This window comes from Netta rufina (genome assembly GCF_964035555.1).
Source record: "Netta rufina genome assembly, chromosome: 17".
NCBI lineage: Eukaryota > Metazoa > Chordata > Aves > Anseriformes > Anatidae > Netta > Netta rufina.
In genome coordinates, this window is record NC_140141.1 from 12,813,584 (window position 1) to 12,828,376 (window position 14,793).

A 14,793-nucleotide genomic window follows, 5' to 3' on the forward strand; every position below is an offset into this window, starting at 1 on the left:
ACCTGACCTCATTGCTATAAAAAATAGTTTAGTTTACCTTGGCATCATTCTATGTTTTATTTCAAGTTGAAATGTATTCCAGCGTAGTCACATCTTTTGCCACTTGTGAGTCTTTCAAACACTCATAGAACTATCGAAAAAAAAGTTAGGTAACTTTCCATTGTAGCTGATGGGCTGCTGATCTTCAGTTCTCAAAAATAATTCTATAATGGAAATGTCTTCATCCACTGCAGAAAATTAAAGATTTGTATTAAAAGACAGAAGGCTTTTATTTCCTCTGAAATATATTAAGCAATCACATATACGTCAATTTACTATATACATTTTCATACTGAAGACAGACCGAAAAAATACAATAAAAATATAAAGAGGAGACAGATTTGTAAATGAAGTGCTTCACAGAAGGACAACAGTCTCAGGGATACCACTTGCGTGTTATGAAATAAAATGTTTTCATTTTGTTTTGCAAAAAGGAGTGATCTTTGTGCCCTTGGCCTGCCACTGAGTCACAGTTAACAAGAAGTGGCACACAGTACGCTGTCCAAAACCAAACAGATCCTTTTTCCCCAATGCTTTCCTCCTTTGTGTGGCTCTTCAGCTCTCCCCAGCTCAGTTTCTCTCTGAAGAGAAAATGACTGACTGATGAAAACGGCTAAATCACTGTCAGCAGGAAATTAACCTAATGTTTAGCACAGCACCTGCCATCAAGTGACTTGAAAGCAATCAACAAAAAATAAATTCCATCACTTTTCAATACGAAATTACATGAGCATGTTAGTTACTTCTGAACCTGCAAAAGCTGCTTTGTTTTTAACTCATCATAGTTGATTCAATGCCTTTTATTAAGAGAAAAAATTAAGATTTATTCAGCAGCCAGTGACTTGCAGAGTCACTAAACCTGGTCATGGATTTACAGTGAATTGTGGGTACGTTTGTTCCATCGGTTCTTTCTCACTTGAAGCAAATGAGATTATTTCTGTAGGCTAAGCATGTGCTTACCACTTTGCTGCATCAGCACGGTGCTCAGCAATTTTGGGGATTTGCTCCTGAAACTTTTTAACATCAGTGGTTTCAGGATGCAAGTCACAGCGCTGGTTTCGATCTACAAACCCTCCTGCTTCTTTTAGCTTGGGGCTTATCCTTATAGGAAAAGAAGAGATCTCTGCACAGGAATATTACAGCACAGTGAGGCCGGGCATTCCAGCTACTCAGCATCCATTTCCTCTGAGAGCCCCATTAGCGTGCAGTAAGCAGACCCAACTCACTTTGAGAGAAGACTCAGTGTCTCTGCGCTTAATGCAGAGCGTACCTGCCGAAACAGCAGAACGTCGGGGTGCTGTAAACCAACACCACTTCCCAGGGGCACGAAAGGTTCAGCTCCATAGAAGAGACGCAGACCAGGGAGTGCAGTTTGAATATACCGAGAAAAGAACTGAGCTCTCCACTGGCCCAAAATTGCGTAAGAGCACCCCCAGTGTCCCCATGAAGAACCAGTACTAGAAAGCCACTGCCACACAGCTTCACACTCCAGCTTACAGAGTAAAAATTTCCCTTTGCAGACATGCTCTGGGGTTGTGTCAGCACTGGAAGATTTCCTTTTTTTTTTTTTTCCCCCCCCCATTGTTGCTAGCTGTTACTCAGTTTCATGTGGTTTTCTGTGTTTTAACCATATCTGGTTACCCTTTTGTCCTCAGAACCAGACGACACGGTGCCTATTGCAAGCATCCAACTCACATTGGTAGAACAAATAATCAGACAGTGAGAAATTTCCTGATTTGGAAAAGGAAGAACAATCTGGTATGGGCAAGGCTGCTTTTTTTATATTCTGAAACAGCTCTACTCAATACATTCTACTTTTGGAGCTCCGAGCCCTGGAACAATATGCTAAAACAGCCCTTGGCCGTGGCATTGAAAAACACTTCCCAATCTCTTACTCAACAATGTTCATATCCTTGATCCTGTTATCTGTAACACCCAGAAGGACTCCAACTACAATAAGCTGTGTGCAGGTACAAGAAAAGCTGCAGGCTCAGGAATGGACCTGCAAGATCTGAGAGCCCAGACTTTTTCTGAGCACGAAGCGTTAGAAACATGCTTGAGAAAAGTTTAATTATTTGACTAAAGGAATTACTGGCTGCCTTAGTATCTGTTTGCTGCTACAGTACTCACAAGAGTTTTATTGGAAATGCATTCAGAGCAGTGCACTTAGAATCTTGTGCCAGGCTCATCTCAGAAGCCCAGAGACTTGTATTAATATTGCAGATGCATTTATAATGAGAACAAACAAAAATAAATCAAGTGGGGGAAAAAAAAAAGCATACTCACAAAATATCATAGAGAAAAGAACGGAAGCTTAGCACCTCTTTCTTCTGCACCAGACAACTGCGTTCTGTGAAGAGTCTCTGCAAGTTCTGATGTCTATATTGTAATGCAAAAACACCACATGGAAATCAAGGAACTTGGACAATAAGAATTACAGATGTCCCACATTCAAACTGGCGGGCAGCAATGGTACACTTTTTATTTCCCTCCTCCCCCCTCCCCTAAAGAGGGCACAGAATTCATCAGGCACAAATTCTCACTGATTAAATTTTAAGGGTTATTTTTTTATATGCATCGTGTTTTAAAGAGCAGTTTAAAACAGCCTCAGGTAGACCTGGTTTTAAGCACAGATTAGTTAGCCTGCATAGATTAACCAGAACATGCTTGACAAGTTTTTGCCCAGAACTGCTCCGAAAGTAGATCAAAGTTCTACAGATGTGGTGCAGAAGCTACCCTTGCCAGAAAATATGAGCGTGCTTTATTTTCTACCCGCCGAAGCAACAGCCATTCCGAAGGAGAAGCCAATTTCCAAGCTGAAAAACGCAGTGTCAGGTTGTAAAGCAGCGTCGTGCTCTCGCCTAAAGGATGGCCGGTTCAGCCGAGCTGTGGCATGCCAATCAGAGCAGGAGCCAGACATCTGATGGGGCTGGGCAAGAGCCACAAGTAACTACTGTTCTGCAGAGGGCTTTTCAGGAATCCATCCCACAAGATAGTCTTTGCAAAGGACTACACTGCTGCCGTCTTTCAGGCTGAATGAAATCCTGCAGATGAACTTCTGAACAAAATATCCTTTCAGTTTATGCAAATGCTGGCACACAACCTTTATCCTCTCTCAGCCAGTCCCAGCACAACTAAGGTTTTTTGGTTCTCAATGTTATCAGAATTACTTTTGTTTGTCCGGTACTTACAGTAATATTGTTCTGGTCAAGTTCATCTAAGGCCTCAAGGAGTGCAACATTTTTAGGGAGAGGTAATACTTTCAGAGGAAAAGCACAGGTGAAGTTTCAGCATGCAGCCTTCTCATTAGGAGCCCAAATTCTCCCTTTGTGATACACATCAACACTAGTGACAAATGATACAATCTCCTTTGTTACAAATCTTGTCAAAGCAGAAATTCTTAAGGCTATTTATGAAAACAAACAAGTGCCTCCTTCTCCAATGACTCCTGTAGCTCACATACTCAGGACAGAAACCTCCTATCAGAGTTCACGTTCATAAAATGCATTGCTGTGACAGCTGTTAGACGGGTTCTTTGCCCCTTCAGTATGCTCTCTGACCCTGCAATGAAAGAACTAAAACTATTAACCCACAAAAATTCAAAGGTTATTTACGCTGAGAGTCAGGCTTATATTCCTACACAAAACTATCCTCTATATCACCATTTCCTGTACTGTCCTCCTTTCCACAAATATAGCCAGCATAATAAACCAGTTCTGAGTGCAAGTCATACTTGTGCTCGCTTTTTTCTAGACCTCCTACAGCTTGCTCCAAAATGCCTTCTTCCTTCCATCTGCTTAGACACATGCAAAAGTCAAATCCTGTCATGACCTTAAGGAGCCATAAAGAATCCTATAAAAAAAATCCAAGCATTTCATGCAAAGGAATGCAGGGGTTTGTTCTGCAGCAAAGCATGAGGAGGATATTGCTTATAATGTTGTCGCACAGGTCAAGCACAGTGTTCACAGTGACTCTTCTCAGCCACCTAAATCTAGTCACAGAAGAGCAACAAATACCGTATTAATGCTGCTGCTGTTTGGACCGCAGTGAGGGCTCATGTGGAGGAGAGTGCTAAGCTCCAGATCAGCAACCATCTGTTGAGACTCAGCCAATGCACGCTGCAGCTTACTTGTGGGGTAGCAGGCATCCTGGAGGAGACAGAAAGCAAGCCGCAGTTATGAAATCATCTTTCTAGAATAGATGAGAGAGTTATAACAGCAAGAATCATCTCTCCCATTAAAAAATGTCTCAGTTCAAAATCAGTCATAATTCCCCATAAAATTAATAAAACACATTCTGCAATAAAGTACTGACTTTGTTGACGGTAGGATTGCAGCATCTATTTTTTGGCTCAATCACTGAAAGGTTACCGATGTCCAGAGGGGAGTTTGCATCGGAGAACTTCTCACATCTTTGAGGTCTGTCTCCTTTCTGGGTGGAAGTCAAACAATGGGAAGAATCCGAGTGAAAAGAATTCAGATCCACATTTTCTTCACTGTTAAAAAAAAAAAGAAAAGAAAAATAAGATATTGCCAGAAACAGCAACACAATTCTTTTTAAACTTGTAAAGAGAAATAAATAAATATTTATGGGCCCCGACCCAAGAAAACCAAACATGTGAGATCACTCTGTTTCTCAGAGCTGTTCCATGTTTGACATCTTCACTAGATGAGCTTCAGTCTCTGAGGACAAGGGTTTGACATTCAACCAATTTCAAGAAGATATTGCCATGTGCTAGGATATGTATTTAATATCCCAAAGAGCATACAAAAGGCAGTATCTACTTCCTCCCACTACTCCGGTGGTACTCCTTCTCTCATAAACTATTCCTTTTTTCTTCTTCTTTTTTTTTGAAATCACCACTTAGGCAAATTAATATTTGTAGGTGAACTTTTTCAAGAGAATCTCAGACATTTAACGCCACTATCTTACTTTGGAGATCACAGGAGAGCTTTCCAAAAGAGGCTTTCTTATATTTATTTACAAATACAGAAGGAAACAGTACATTTAAAGTTCAGTTTGGGTAAACTGCAATTAAACCCAACATTCAGTTGCCTGACTATGATTTCAGAGTGGAGTTGACGCACACAAGCTATTGGCATGCATCTTCCCCTAGGTTTTAAAGCAAAACAAAATATTAATTTAGCACTGGGTGTATCTGAGTATATTTAGGACTATCTGAAAAGCAATTTAAATGTCAATTAAAGCAACAAATCAGGCCCAGAACATTATTATTGTCAAAACACTGACTTACAAATACCACCAGCTTGCCCTGATAGGGTCTGTAACCCTTAACATGCATGTATAAGGATTGAAACTTTCTCACAACTTTCTCCTACGAAAAGTTAACTTTATTGAAGCCTACCCTTCAAAAAAACAGTTCTCAATTTCAGTGGCTTAAATCAGAATTTCATCTGAACGTCCCACATCCCTCTGCCAGCTCCAGCAACAACTGATCACAAATCAAGCCTAGAACTAACAAAGGCTGCAGCACATTAGGAATTGTTTTGGCTCATCTGCTCCAGCAGTACGGGAACCCAGCAGCAGCCCAAATATACGTAAGAAATCTTTCCCTGAAATCACCTGGCCCCCAGACTGAATGCAGTCTGCAGCGTGTTCAAAGACGTGCCCTGGATTCTGCTAGCAGGTTTGAGCTCTCCAGCGCATTTCATCTTCAGCTGCTATTTCCACTTCATAAAGCTTTCAAAAAATAAATAAAATGGCAACCACCTCCCCAAATAAAACATCTCCATATTCCTCACTCTTCTGAGCAAAACATGACTGCTAGCACTGCCTGCATCAGTTAGTTAAATACACATCCATTAAATAAAAGACTTTTCAAATTCCCAATGTTTGGTTAAGTATTCTTTAGATACTTGTTTCGGTGGTGCAATCCATTCTATACCTGGCAAGGCTGCCTCAAAAAGGTTTATTTTTCAGTGCCACTCAATCTAAGAAAAAGCCCTTGTGAGAGATGCCAGCTGAGAACCGTATGCTGTGTCTCGTTCCACTTCTCTTGTAAAACACAGGGGTACAATAGGCTCTTAAAAAAGAGGAGCTCGTGTTTGTGAGCTTCTGACAAGAGCAGGCTCTGGAGAGCTGTGACAAAACAAGCTGCAGCAGCCTCGCAGCAGGACACAGAGGTAAGGCAATGAGCACAGCCAGGTTTGAAGGACTGCACAGGCTGGGAGGGAGCGGGGAGAAATGGGTTGGATTTTGAGGCAGGGAGCTGGCTCAAGGCACGGGTGGCTTATTCCTGCGGGGGCACACCAAACAAGTAACTGCTGTCTTTAAAAACAGAACTGAGATAAACATCCCAAGCCAGTAAATGTTGGTCCAACGTAAATGGAGTCACTTAAGCCAGAGCACACAGACAGGATTCCTGCCTTACAGCACTTCACGATCGCTCCTGCAGCTGGCTATGGTATTTGGCAGAGTTAATAGGCTGCTTGTTGGCTTGTCCAGAATTCAAGAACTCATGTCAAAAATATTTGCTGGGCTGACAGGGAGGTGCCAGCACCCTTCCCTACACACAGAATACATCATCAGCATTATGAGGCCAGCAACGGGAAACTGGAGGATCCAGATTCAAGTCCTAGGAGGAATGTTGTGTTAAGGCATTAATGGCAGTAGCCAAACAAGATGCCCATGCTGAGGACTGCAATACCACAGTCTCCCTCCCATTTACAGGGTGAGAATGTATTTGGTGGGAAATCAGAATCAGCAATGGCTGGAGAACAGGCACTGGAGTCAATCCATCTCCAGTCTCTCCTAGCATAGCTCCTAGGATCGAAACTTGATAGCTCAGCGAACTCCAAATGGCTGGAGCAGCCCCCCTGTACTGACTGATATCCATTCTGCCTGCACTGCCTGGGTTGAGTTTTTCCTTCTCCCCTAAAATCCCCTTAAGGATGAGTCAAAAAATGAAAGCAGTTTGAGTGACTCAGCCTCAAAAGAGATTTGTAGGGGTGACAATGTGTCATTTGTGCTGCTGGACAGAGTAAATACAGAGAGGTGAGGGTAGACGTAAGGGGAAGTCTTGTTTTATGACTTGTGGACAGTGGAAACTGAAGACAGTCAATAACACAACATGAAGCTCAGCTAAGCTGCGTGGAAATGTGCCAGGACAGCACTATTTTTTCCAGCAGCTGCTCATTCACCTTGTTTCTGAAGAAGTCTGTCTCATTGCAGTAATGATTTCTATGGTATTTTTGTTTTAAAAGCAATATAGAATAAAAGCATTGGTACAATCAGATACTTCCCTTCCATAACATTAAATTGTTTGAGTATTGGGCCAGACTTGCTGGTTAAAACTCTTTTCAGGTTTAAACAGCTGTTCATTTACTGTACATGTCAAACTATTAGCTGGAAAGCTACCTCTTCTTCGCCCATCTAAAAAGCAGCTCTGAAGTTGCTTTGTAAAACTTCAGAAATCTTCAGAAAACTTCAGAGGTGTTAACTGGAAAGCCAGTCACTTTTTCGAAAGGACGAAGAGGAACCAGCACAAAAAATCCATAGAAACAGTCACAGCTCTGAATGCCCTTGCTTGTGCAGGCATAAAAACAACTTCTATAACTGCAAAGCAGCATTTATATTTTAGACACCTTCCAGTGCCACTGAGACACTTCAGTATTTTTCTGACACTTCTCAGAATTAGAAACCTCATTCTGCTTGTCCCCAGCCACACATCCCACTTTCCTCCCCCAGTATAAACACAGGGAGAAAGCCCCACGAACAAAGATGCTGTCCTTTAAGTCTTGCCCTGAGTGAGGAAAAGCAGCCTGCACGGAAGAGCCATGTCCTACATTCTTGCCCAGCCGCTGTGTGATTTCTCAACAGAAATAACACAGTCAGTAAAACATCACACAAAATTTGGGTTTGTTTCTTGCCTTACAGTAATGTCACTGTACAAGTCCACGTCTGGACTGAGTCAGAACCCACCAGATTTACAAGTAACATCTGGGATTTCCAAAAATCAAAAGATTTTTGAAAATCTGCATTTTTCTCTTCAACTGGTTTATTTGGTGAGTTATGCAGCATAAAAATAGAATAATGATACCTTACAGCTATTTTAACTTGTTTTAAATTTGCCACTTTTCAAGTTGGTGGTCTAATTTTAAAACAGCAGTTACTTTAAAGATCCCCTGAAATAATACAAATTATTGAGAGCTTGTCCACTCGAGTTTCTACATAACTTTAGTTTGTCCCTGTCTACTTCTTAAATGTAACAAGTATATAACCTTTTTGAACTGGCATATTTCATCTCTTCTGCAGTCTTGGGACAGTTGCAATCTTTTCTCTGCAATTTACTTCCATTCCCTTTTACGGGTTTGAAAATCTTCAGCCATTCTGGATCTGATATGGGTTTCCACCTTGCATCTTTTTTAATAATGCAGTTACTACTAAAGGACTCAGATTCAGATGTGTGAATTGCAACAGAGGTCTCTTTGCTTTTTTGACCAAACAAAATTCCAGTTCTCTCTTCCCAGATTTTATTTTCATTATCAGCTTTGTCAGATGTGGCGTTCTGGATAAAAGTATTTTGCGAATCTACACAAGAAGTGATGTTAAGCCAATATTCAGGTGAAGATGACTCAAAAGTTTGCTGGTCTCTGCTTTCCACTTCATTCTCAGAGATTTCCCTGTTTCTCAACAGCCTCCTGTTGTTTGCCTCATAAAATAGCTTGCTGTCTAGCTCATCAGAGCTTGATGCAACATCCTGCTTTTCTTCTTCTTCCACTGCCAAGCCTTTCACAACTTTTTGACACCGATTTAAGCGTGCTGATGTAGTTTTCTCCAAGCCTGATGCATCCAGTAACAGTCTATTATCAACTTCACACATCTCAGAGGTGTTTTCTACCCTGCTTTTCGGAACTTGTGTAGTTCCATGATCCTCGCGTACCCTGTGGGTACCGTCAGTCCTAACCGACTCTGTTTGGCTGTTACTTTCAGGAGCAGGGAACACCATACCTATGCTACAGTGGTGTGAAAAAGAAATAATCAGAAACAGTGTATTTAAAGAACATACGTAACTAGTCTGGATAAAGCTATACATTAACTAGAGGCTGTAGCCATGGTTCTACAGTGGCTTATATACTAAGAAGCAGCTGCATCCTGCCCAAACACAACAGAAGCCTGCCCCTATTTGACCATGTTACTTTGTAAAAAGAGAGTCTGAGAGTTCCCTCACGTTTTACCCAACTGATAATTTTGTTTGAACTTTCAGGGTGTGCACCAATTTCCTAATCTGAAAGCAAATTGAATTTTGTTTTTCAAACGTGGAATAGCGGGCCAGATTAACAGCCGTACCACCAGAATATTCCTGTTTTTTAAAAAAGATCAAGAACTGTCTGACCTCCATACAATGCTTAAATTCTGTGCCAGATACTCATGGTGTCCTGACCATGTAAAACAGCTACCGGACAACTGCACTGGATATCCGGTCAAGTCCAGCAAAGCCATCTTGATACAAAACACATCTATTTCAGAATGCCAACTGTGGCTCAACAGTGAAGTCTACTGGAGAGTAAATTAGCATATATATATATTAAAAAAAAAAAAAAAAAATTCTGTACCTCCTTTCATATGCCACCTTTTCATGCTTTTGTCTTAATTCCTGAGAGTTCTCCAAGTTGACATGAAGAAACTGCAAGTCACGCTGCTGTTTTACATAGATCTGCTTAAAGATAGCAAGGCACATTAATGAAGTTCTGGAATGCGAGAACGCTGCTGTCAGGCACTAACACACTGCTGGTGTTCCAAATAGATCCTCAAAATATTTTTATAAGCTTTTTTAATATATGTGCAGGGTTTTTTTGTTGTTATTTTGTGCGTTTGTTTTTAAACAAACCATTTTTATATATCTGTAGTCAATTTATTGTCAAAGCCATCCAAGTCTAAGGGACTCTCTCTCCATGTATTTACAAAAACATTTTTCTGAAATAAACAGTATTTTTATTACAGAACTGGAGTGGTCTTCTGTAACCAAACCACAATGAACCAAAAATAAAATATCATTACTGCTATTCAGTACTCTGCACAAGTTGTTATTATGTTGTTCAAAGCAAAATTACAGAACAAGGAACGATGACGGCAGTTTTGGTTTTCACTGCACGGAATGTTTTGTATAGCTAACTTGAAAGATAACACACTGATCAATTATTTGCAATAAAAGAATATTGAATGTGCCTTGGAAACATCAAATAAGTGCAGGTGAACACACTGGGTTTAAGTCTCCCTTGAAGCGAGCTCTTTTGGTACACCCTGCCCTTTATGCTGCAGGAGTTCACCTTGGGCACACGTGAGCCAGCACACCCAACTCCCACTGCCTTTCAGATGACTTCGGAGCATAGCACCTTCTGGTTATACACACAGTGATGAACTGTTACCTCACCAGGGCACTGCGGGGATGTTTACTCATTGCAGAACTAAGTAGATACAACTACACAATAGAGGCCAAAAGCCTGTGTAAATACAAGGATTTGTATCAAGGATTTTTAATTTAAACAACAAAAAAAAATCAACATTTGGTAGTGTCTCAAAAAGGGAGCAACAGCAAATTTGATTTTTTTTTTTCTTTCTTATTTAAGAACAGACAGTTTTAACTTTCACACTGTTCTATGCAAATCTGATGTTACTGAAAAACGTCTTTATAATCTCAGAATAGAAGCACAATTGGGGTCATACCTGTCGCAAACTTGATAGCTCTGTGTCAGTCCGTACTTGTTTAGACTTGGCAAATTGAAGAAGTTGATCTTTTCTCTTTGCTTTCTCAACTGTTTCAAAACATGTTATATAGTTTTCAAGTTACTTACTTTAAGTGAATAGACACAAATCAAGTACATTTGTTTATGCATGTCTGTAGCAGTAGAAACAAGTACCTAAACAAAATAAAAGCACTTTCTTAAGATCAACAGGATCTCTTTTCCCTCTGAACAAAAACATAGTAAGTTGTCTCACAGATTTATTAGGTATTTTCTTCGGGCTTTTCACCTAAACCAGCATCTAGTTTTACTAGTAGCAATATTCAACTTCATTGATTGATACATTTTACTTTTCCATGTTTACATTCTTTCATGGAAAAGAAGCTTACCAATTAATTCTAAAACATGCAGGTAAGTGCTGGGAAATACTGAGTACCAAAGTACCAAACTGAATTTGTGAACATATTGCTGCTTCAACAGCAACACCTGCTTGCTGCCCACAGGAGGGAGTGAACGGGCTACTAATTTCACATGGCCTAAGCTCTAGACTTTGCATGTTGCATCTTTTCAGTATTTCACTAACTTCTATGCAACCTAACTCAGAAGGAAGAACACCACCCCCATTTATTGTATTAATACCATGAGAGACGTGAAAGTCTCAAAAATTCTCAAGAGAGAATCCTCTGAACCATTTACTCCTCCACACATCATCACATTGGTGAACTCTGTGCTTTTACAAGGTTTTATAAACTGTCCCTGCAGAATTCATAGGTACTGCTTTCACAGAATAACACACAAGGGCATCTACCTTTATTAAATGTCAAGGAAGCTGCCTCCCTCAGATTCCAGTGAACTGCTGTCATCTAGAAGGTTCTGATCTGTTGAAAGCCGAGGCTTGAAAAGCCAACTGCCCGCACTTACCATTAAGTGCAAGTTCATTCTTCAAGAAGACATTTTCTTGTTTGAGGTGAATGATTTCTTCCTGCTGCTTATTATTTTCTTTCATCTTTTCACAGAGGTCATCTTTAAAACACAACATAGAATTTCCCAGCATGAAAAGGAATCACGCTGGTCCATACTAAATGAGGTGCCTAGTATAAACATTTACCTTTCAGCTTATCTGTTTCAAATATTAGTTCTCTCAGTCTCAGTCTGAGGTCCTGCTTTTCTTTGTTGAGACTGAATTCTTCTGCCTTTGCTGCACGCAGTGCACTCTCCAGCTTTAATTTAGATGTAAACTCAGCAATGTAATCAGTTGTTTCAAGTACTGCCTCTCCCTGAAATATGAAATAGAACATATTCCTGATTATTGTTTTACCTTCACATATGGATCTCAACAAAACAACAGTACACCTTACTGCAGTAGGTGTAGCTACTTCACAAATTTCCTTCTGGGTTTTTGAGGGGAAAAAAGAAATCAAAAGCCAGGAAACATGCCTTTTTATGAAAATAAACGAGTTTATTGTTTGTTGACCACTTTTTCCTTCTCAGTCAACCCAAAGAATTAAACAGATGTGAAAACAACACAGACTAAAACACTGTGTCAGTCACCAATAAATGCACTGCATTTTGAACACAGTTAGTGCCTGATGAGATGACAGATGTTACCTTCAGCTCAAGCTTTTTAAGAAGCTCCTGTTCTCTAGCTTGCAGCTGGCCTTTCTTAGCAGACAGTTCCAAAACGGAGCAGCGGAGAATTTGATTTTCCTCCTAGTGAACAGAAATAACAATGTCAATTTTTACTTCACTAATTCAAAGTTACTATTTTGCCAGCAAAAGTATGGACAACTTTATTTAAAAATCACGAATGGCAACAGAGGATTTGGACAAAAGAAGGCTGAAATAAAAATTGTTCCCCAGTTCTTTTACATCTAAACTTGCTAGTAATCAAGGGCCTTAATAGCCTGCATGCCTTAAAATTATTAGATAGATGGAAACACAGAATACTGCTTTACCATATTGGACACGGGGAAAGATTATTACAATAAACACATTATTGCCAAGTCATTTGAAAAAAAAAAATTCATATCCTTAAACCAGTTACAGAATATTAACAGTTCGTAATAGCAACCAGTAGCATAAGTAAGACTTTCTGGAACTTCCCAGTGAAGTACCAGTAGTTTTGGGGGTTAACATGAAGTCACGGTGCCTGAGATTTTTGGAAGCAAGTTGGTTCTGAACAATGTTCTCCAAAACTAAGTAAGCAAACATTAAGTTCCAAATCCTAGCTTAGAAAAGCTTTTTTTTTTTTTTTCTTCCCCCCACATGATTCAGATGACACCTTGATCCAAGATTACTGTACTAAAAGACACACAACTCAGGAGCCTGATAATCCGAAATATTCATTCACCAGTGAAATTCACAAGTGTCACTGGCATTCCACATGTTTGGACTGCAAAATCAGACCATTACTCAACTCCTACCTCCAGACCCTGACAGTGAAGAGTCATGTCTGTTAGTTTTTGAGACAGCTCTTTAAACTTCTGTTGTGTAATTTCGCATATTGTCTTACTGTCACTCTGCTGAGATTCTAAGAGCTTTAACTTTTTGGTTAGTGATTTTATAATGTCATTTCTTTTGTTCAGTTCATCTGAAAAAAAAAAAAAAGAGAAGATATTTGTGAGACATCAGGCTAGATATTTCTGAAATTTTAATTACTGGACAGTGATTTTATGCTAATGTATGGACAGTAATTTAATCCTGGGTCCATTAATTAAATGAGCGTTCAATTAAAATCACGTAATTCAGAAATGAATGTTCACTTTGTGCACTCCAAATGAGGATTCCTGTTACCCAGGTCAGACAGAACACAAACTCCATGGTGACTTCTGTGGTACAGCTGTCAAACAAGGCTGTTTGGAGCCGCCAGGTGATTTATACAGGTGCCTCGTGGATGATATCAAAGCTCTGCAGCAGAACCTCAGGGCACAGGGCTCTGCAGACCACTGGCATGCTTACAAGGTGTTCTCTCTCCCCATCTTTACTTCATCAGTTATTTTTTAGAGTCCACAGAACCAATTTACAAATTCAAATGAACATCCTACATGATCAGTCCATTTTAGTACCGCTGTAGAAGTTTTGATCTCAGAAAGAAGACAACAAAACATAAGGCTGAAGTGTAGGAAATTGTTCCATACACGATGCAACGCTGTCAGTAAGAGCTCAAAGCATCCGAACGTACTGAAAGACCAGGATCCTATTCTTTACAGACAACGCTTACTGTTTAATAAGGCGCATCGTTCTGCCAGAGTCAGTATTTTTTGCCGATCATCTTCCCAGGCGAGGCGCTCCCTCTGATGCACGGCAACCATGGCATTCAGCTCCTCATCTCGATCCTTCAGTTCTGCGATTAAAACCTGGAGCTCTCGCCTCTGCTTCTCAATGGTGCTGCTCTCAAAGCTCGGGCTGAATTTCTAGGAAACACAAGAAGGAGAACACGCTTCAACACGAAGAACAAGCGTCCCAGTTTCCTGATAACAAACTCCGGGTTGGTTTCAATTGAAATCTTTGTATGTTAGGCACAGAGACCGCCCCTAAACGCTGCCTGCGGCTGTGGTGTCACCTGTGGGCTTTGCCCGAAGCCGTCAGCAGCAGGCTGAACGCTTCACGTTTCCAGCAGCCCCCTGCCCAGGGCCCCGGTTCTCGTTTTATGTATTTATTTATTTGTTTTTTTGTTTTTTTTTACCTGAGGCGAAGCGGAGCGCGGCCGGGCCGGGTTCATAGGGGCCGGGGTCGCTGCCAGGCGTTAGCCCGGAGCGGGCAGCAGCCGGCATGGAGCCTTGGGGGGGGGGGCTCCCGCTGGCTGAGGCGCCGCACGGCCACCCAGCCGCCTTCTCATCCGGCAGCCCTGCGAGAAAAGGGGGGAAAAACACCCAAAAATAATCACAAGAAAACGCAAAACTCCTTGGGGAGTCCCCCCCCAGAGCCCTGAGGCGGCGACCCCCTCCCCTCAGCCCCCCACCCACCGGCGCCCTGGCCCTGACGCCACGGCTGCGCCCCGCCCCCGGTGGCCGTTAGGCAAAAGCCCCGCCCCGGAGGGGAAGGGCCGCGG

General features: G+C 41.2%; 1 protein-coding gene across 1 annotated transcript; it reads right to left on the bottom strand.

Moving 5' to 3' along the window:
- Positions 1–98: 98 nt before the first annotated feature.
- CCDC62 (coiled-coil domain containing 62) lies at positions 99–14,578 on the bottom strand. The gene is made up of 12 exons (XM_084297183.1): positions 14,428–14,578; positions 13,963–14,155; positions 13,166–13,332; positions 12,351–12,452; positions 11,851–12,019; positions 11,664–11,765; positions 10,726–10,814; positions 9,615–9,715; positions 4,354–4,534; positions 4,056–4,187; positions 2,326–2,418; positions 99–227 (listed from the first exon to the last, which is right to left on the bottom strand). The coding sequence occupies exons 1-11, from the start codon at positions 14,461–14,463 to the stop codon at positions 2,332–2,334; spliced, it is 1,359 nt and encodes a 452-aa protein (XP_084153309.1). The 5' UTR covers positions 14,464–14,578; the 3' UTR covers positions 99–227; positions 2,326–2,331.
- Positions 14,579–14,793: the final 215 nt, after the last annotated feature.

Excerpts from the sequence above, each read along its gene's own strand:
- CCDC62 (XM_084297183.1), bottom strand. The coding sequence starts at position 14,463 with ATGAACCCGGCCCGGCCGCGCTCCGCTTCGCCTCAG. Across the intron at positions 4,188-4,353 it reads GCAATCCTACCGTCAACAAA|GATGCCTGCTACCCCACAAG; the intron begins GTCAGTACTTTA and ends TGTCTCCTCCAG. Across the intron at positions 2,419-4,055 it reads ACAGCAGCAGCATTAATACG|ACATCAGAACTTGCAGAGAC; the intron begins GTATTTGTTGCT and ends ATTACAATATAG.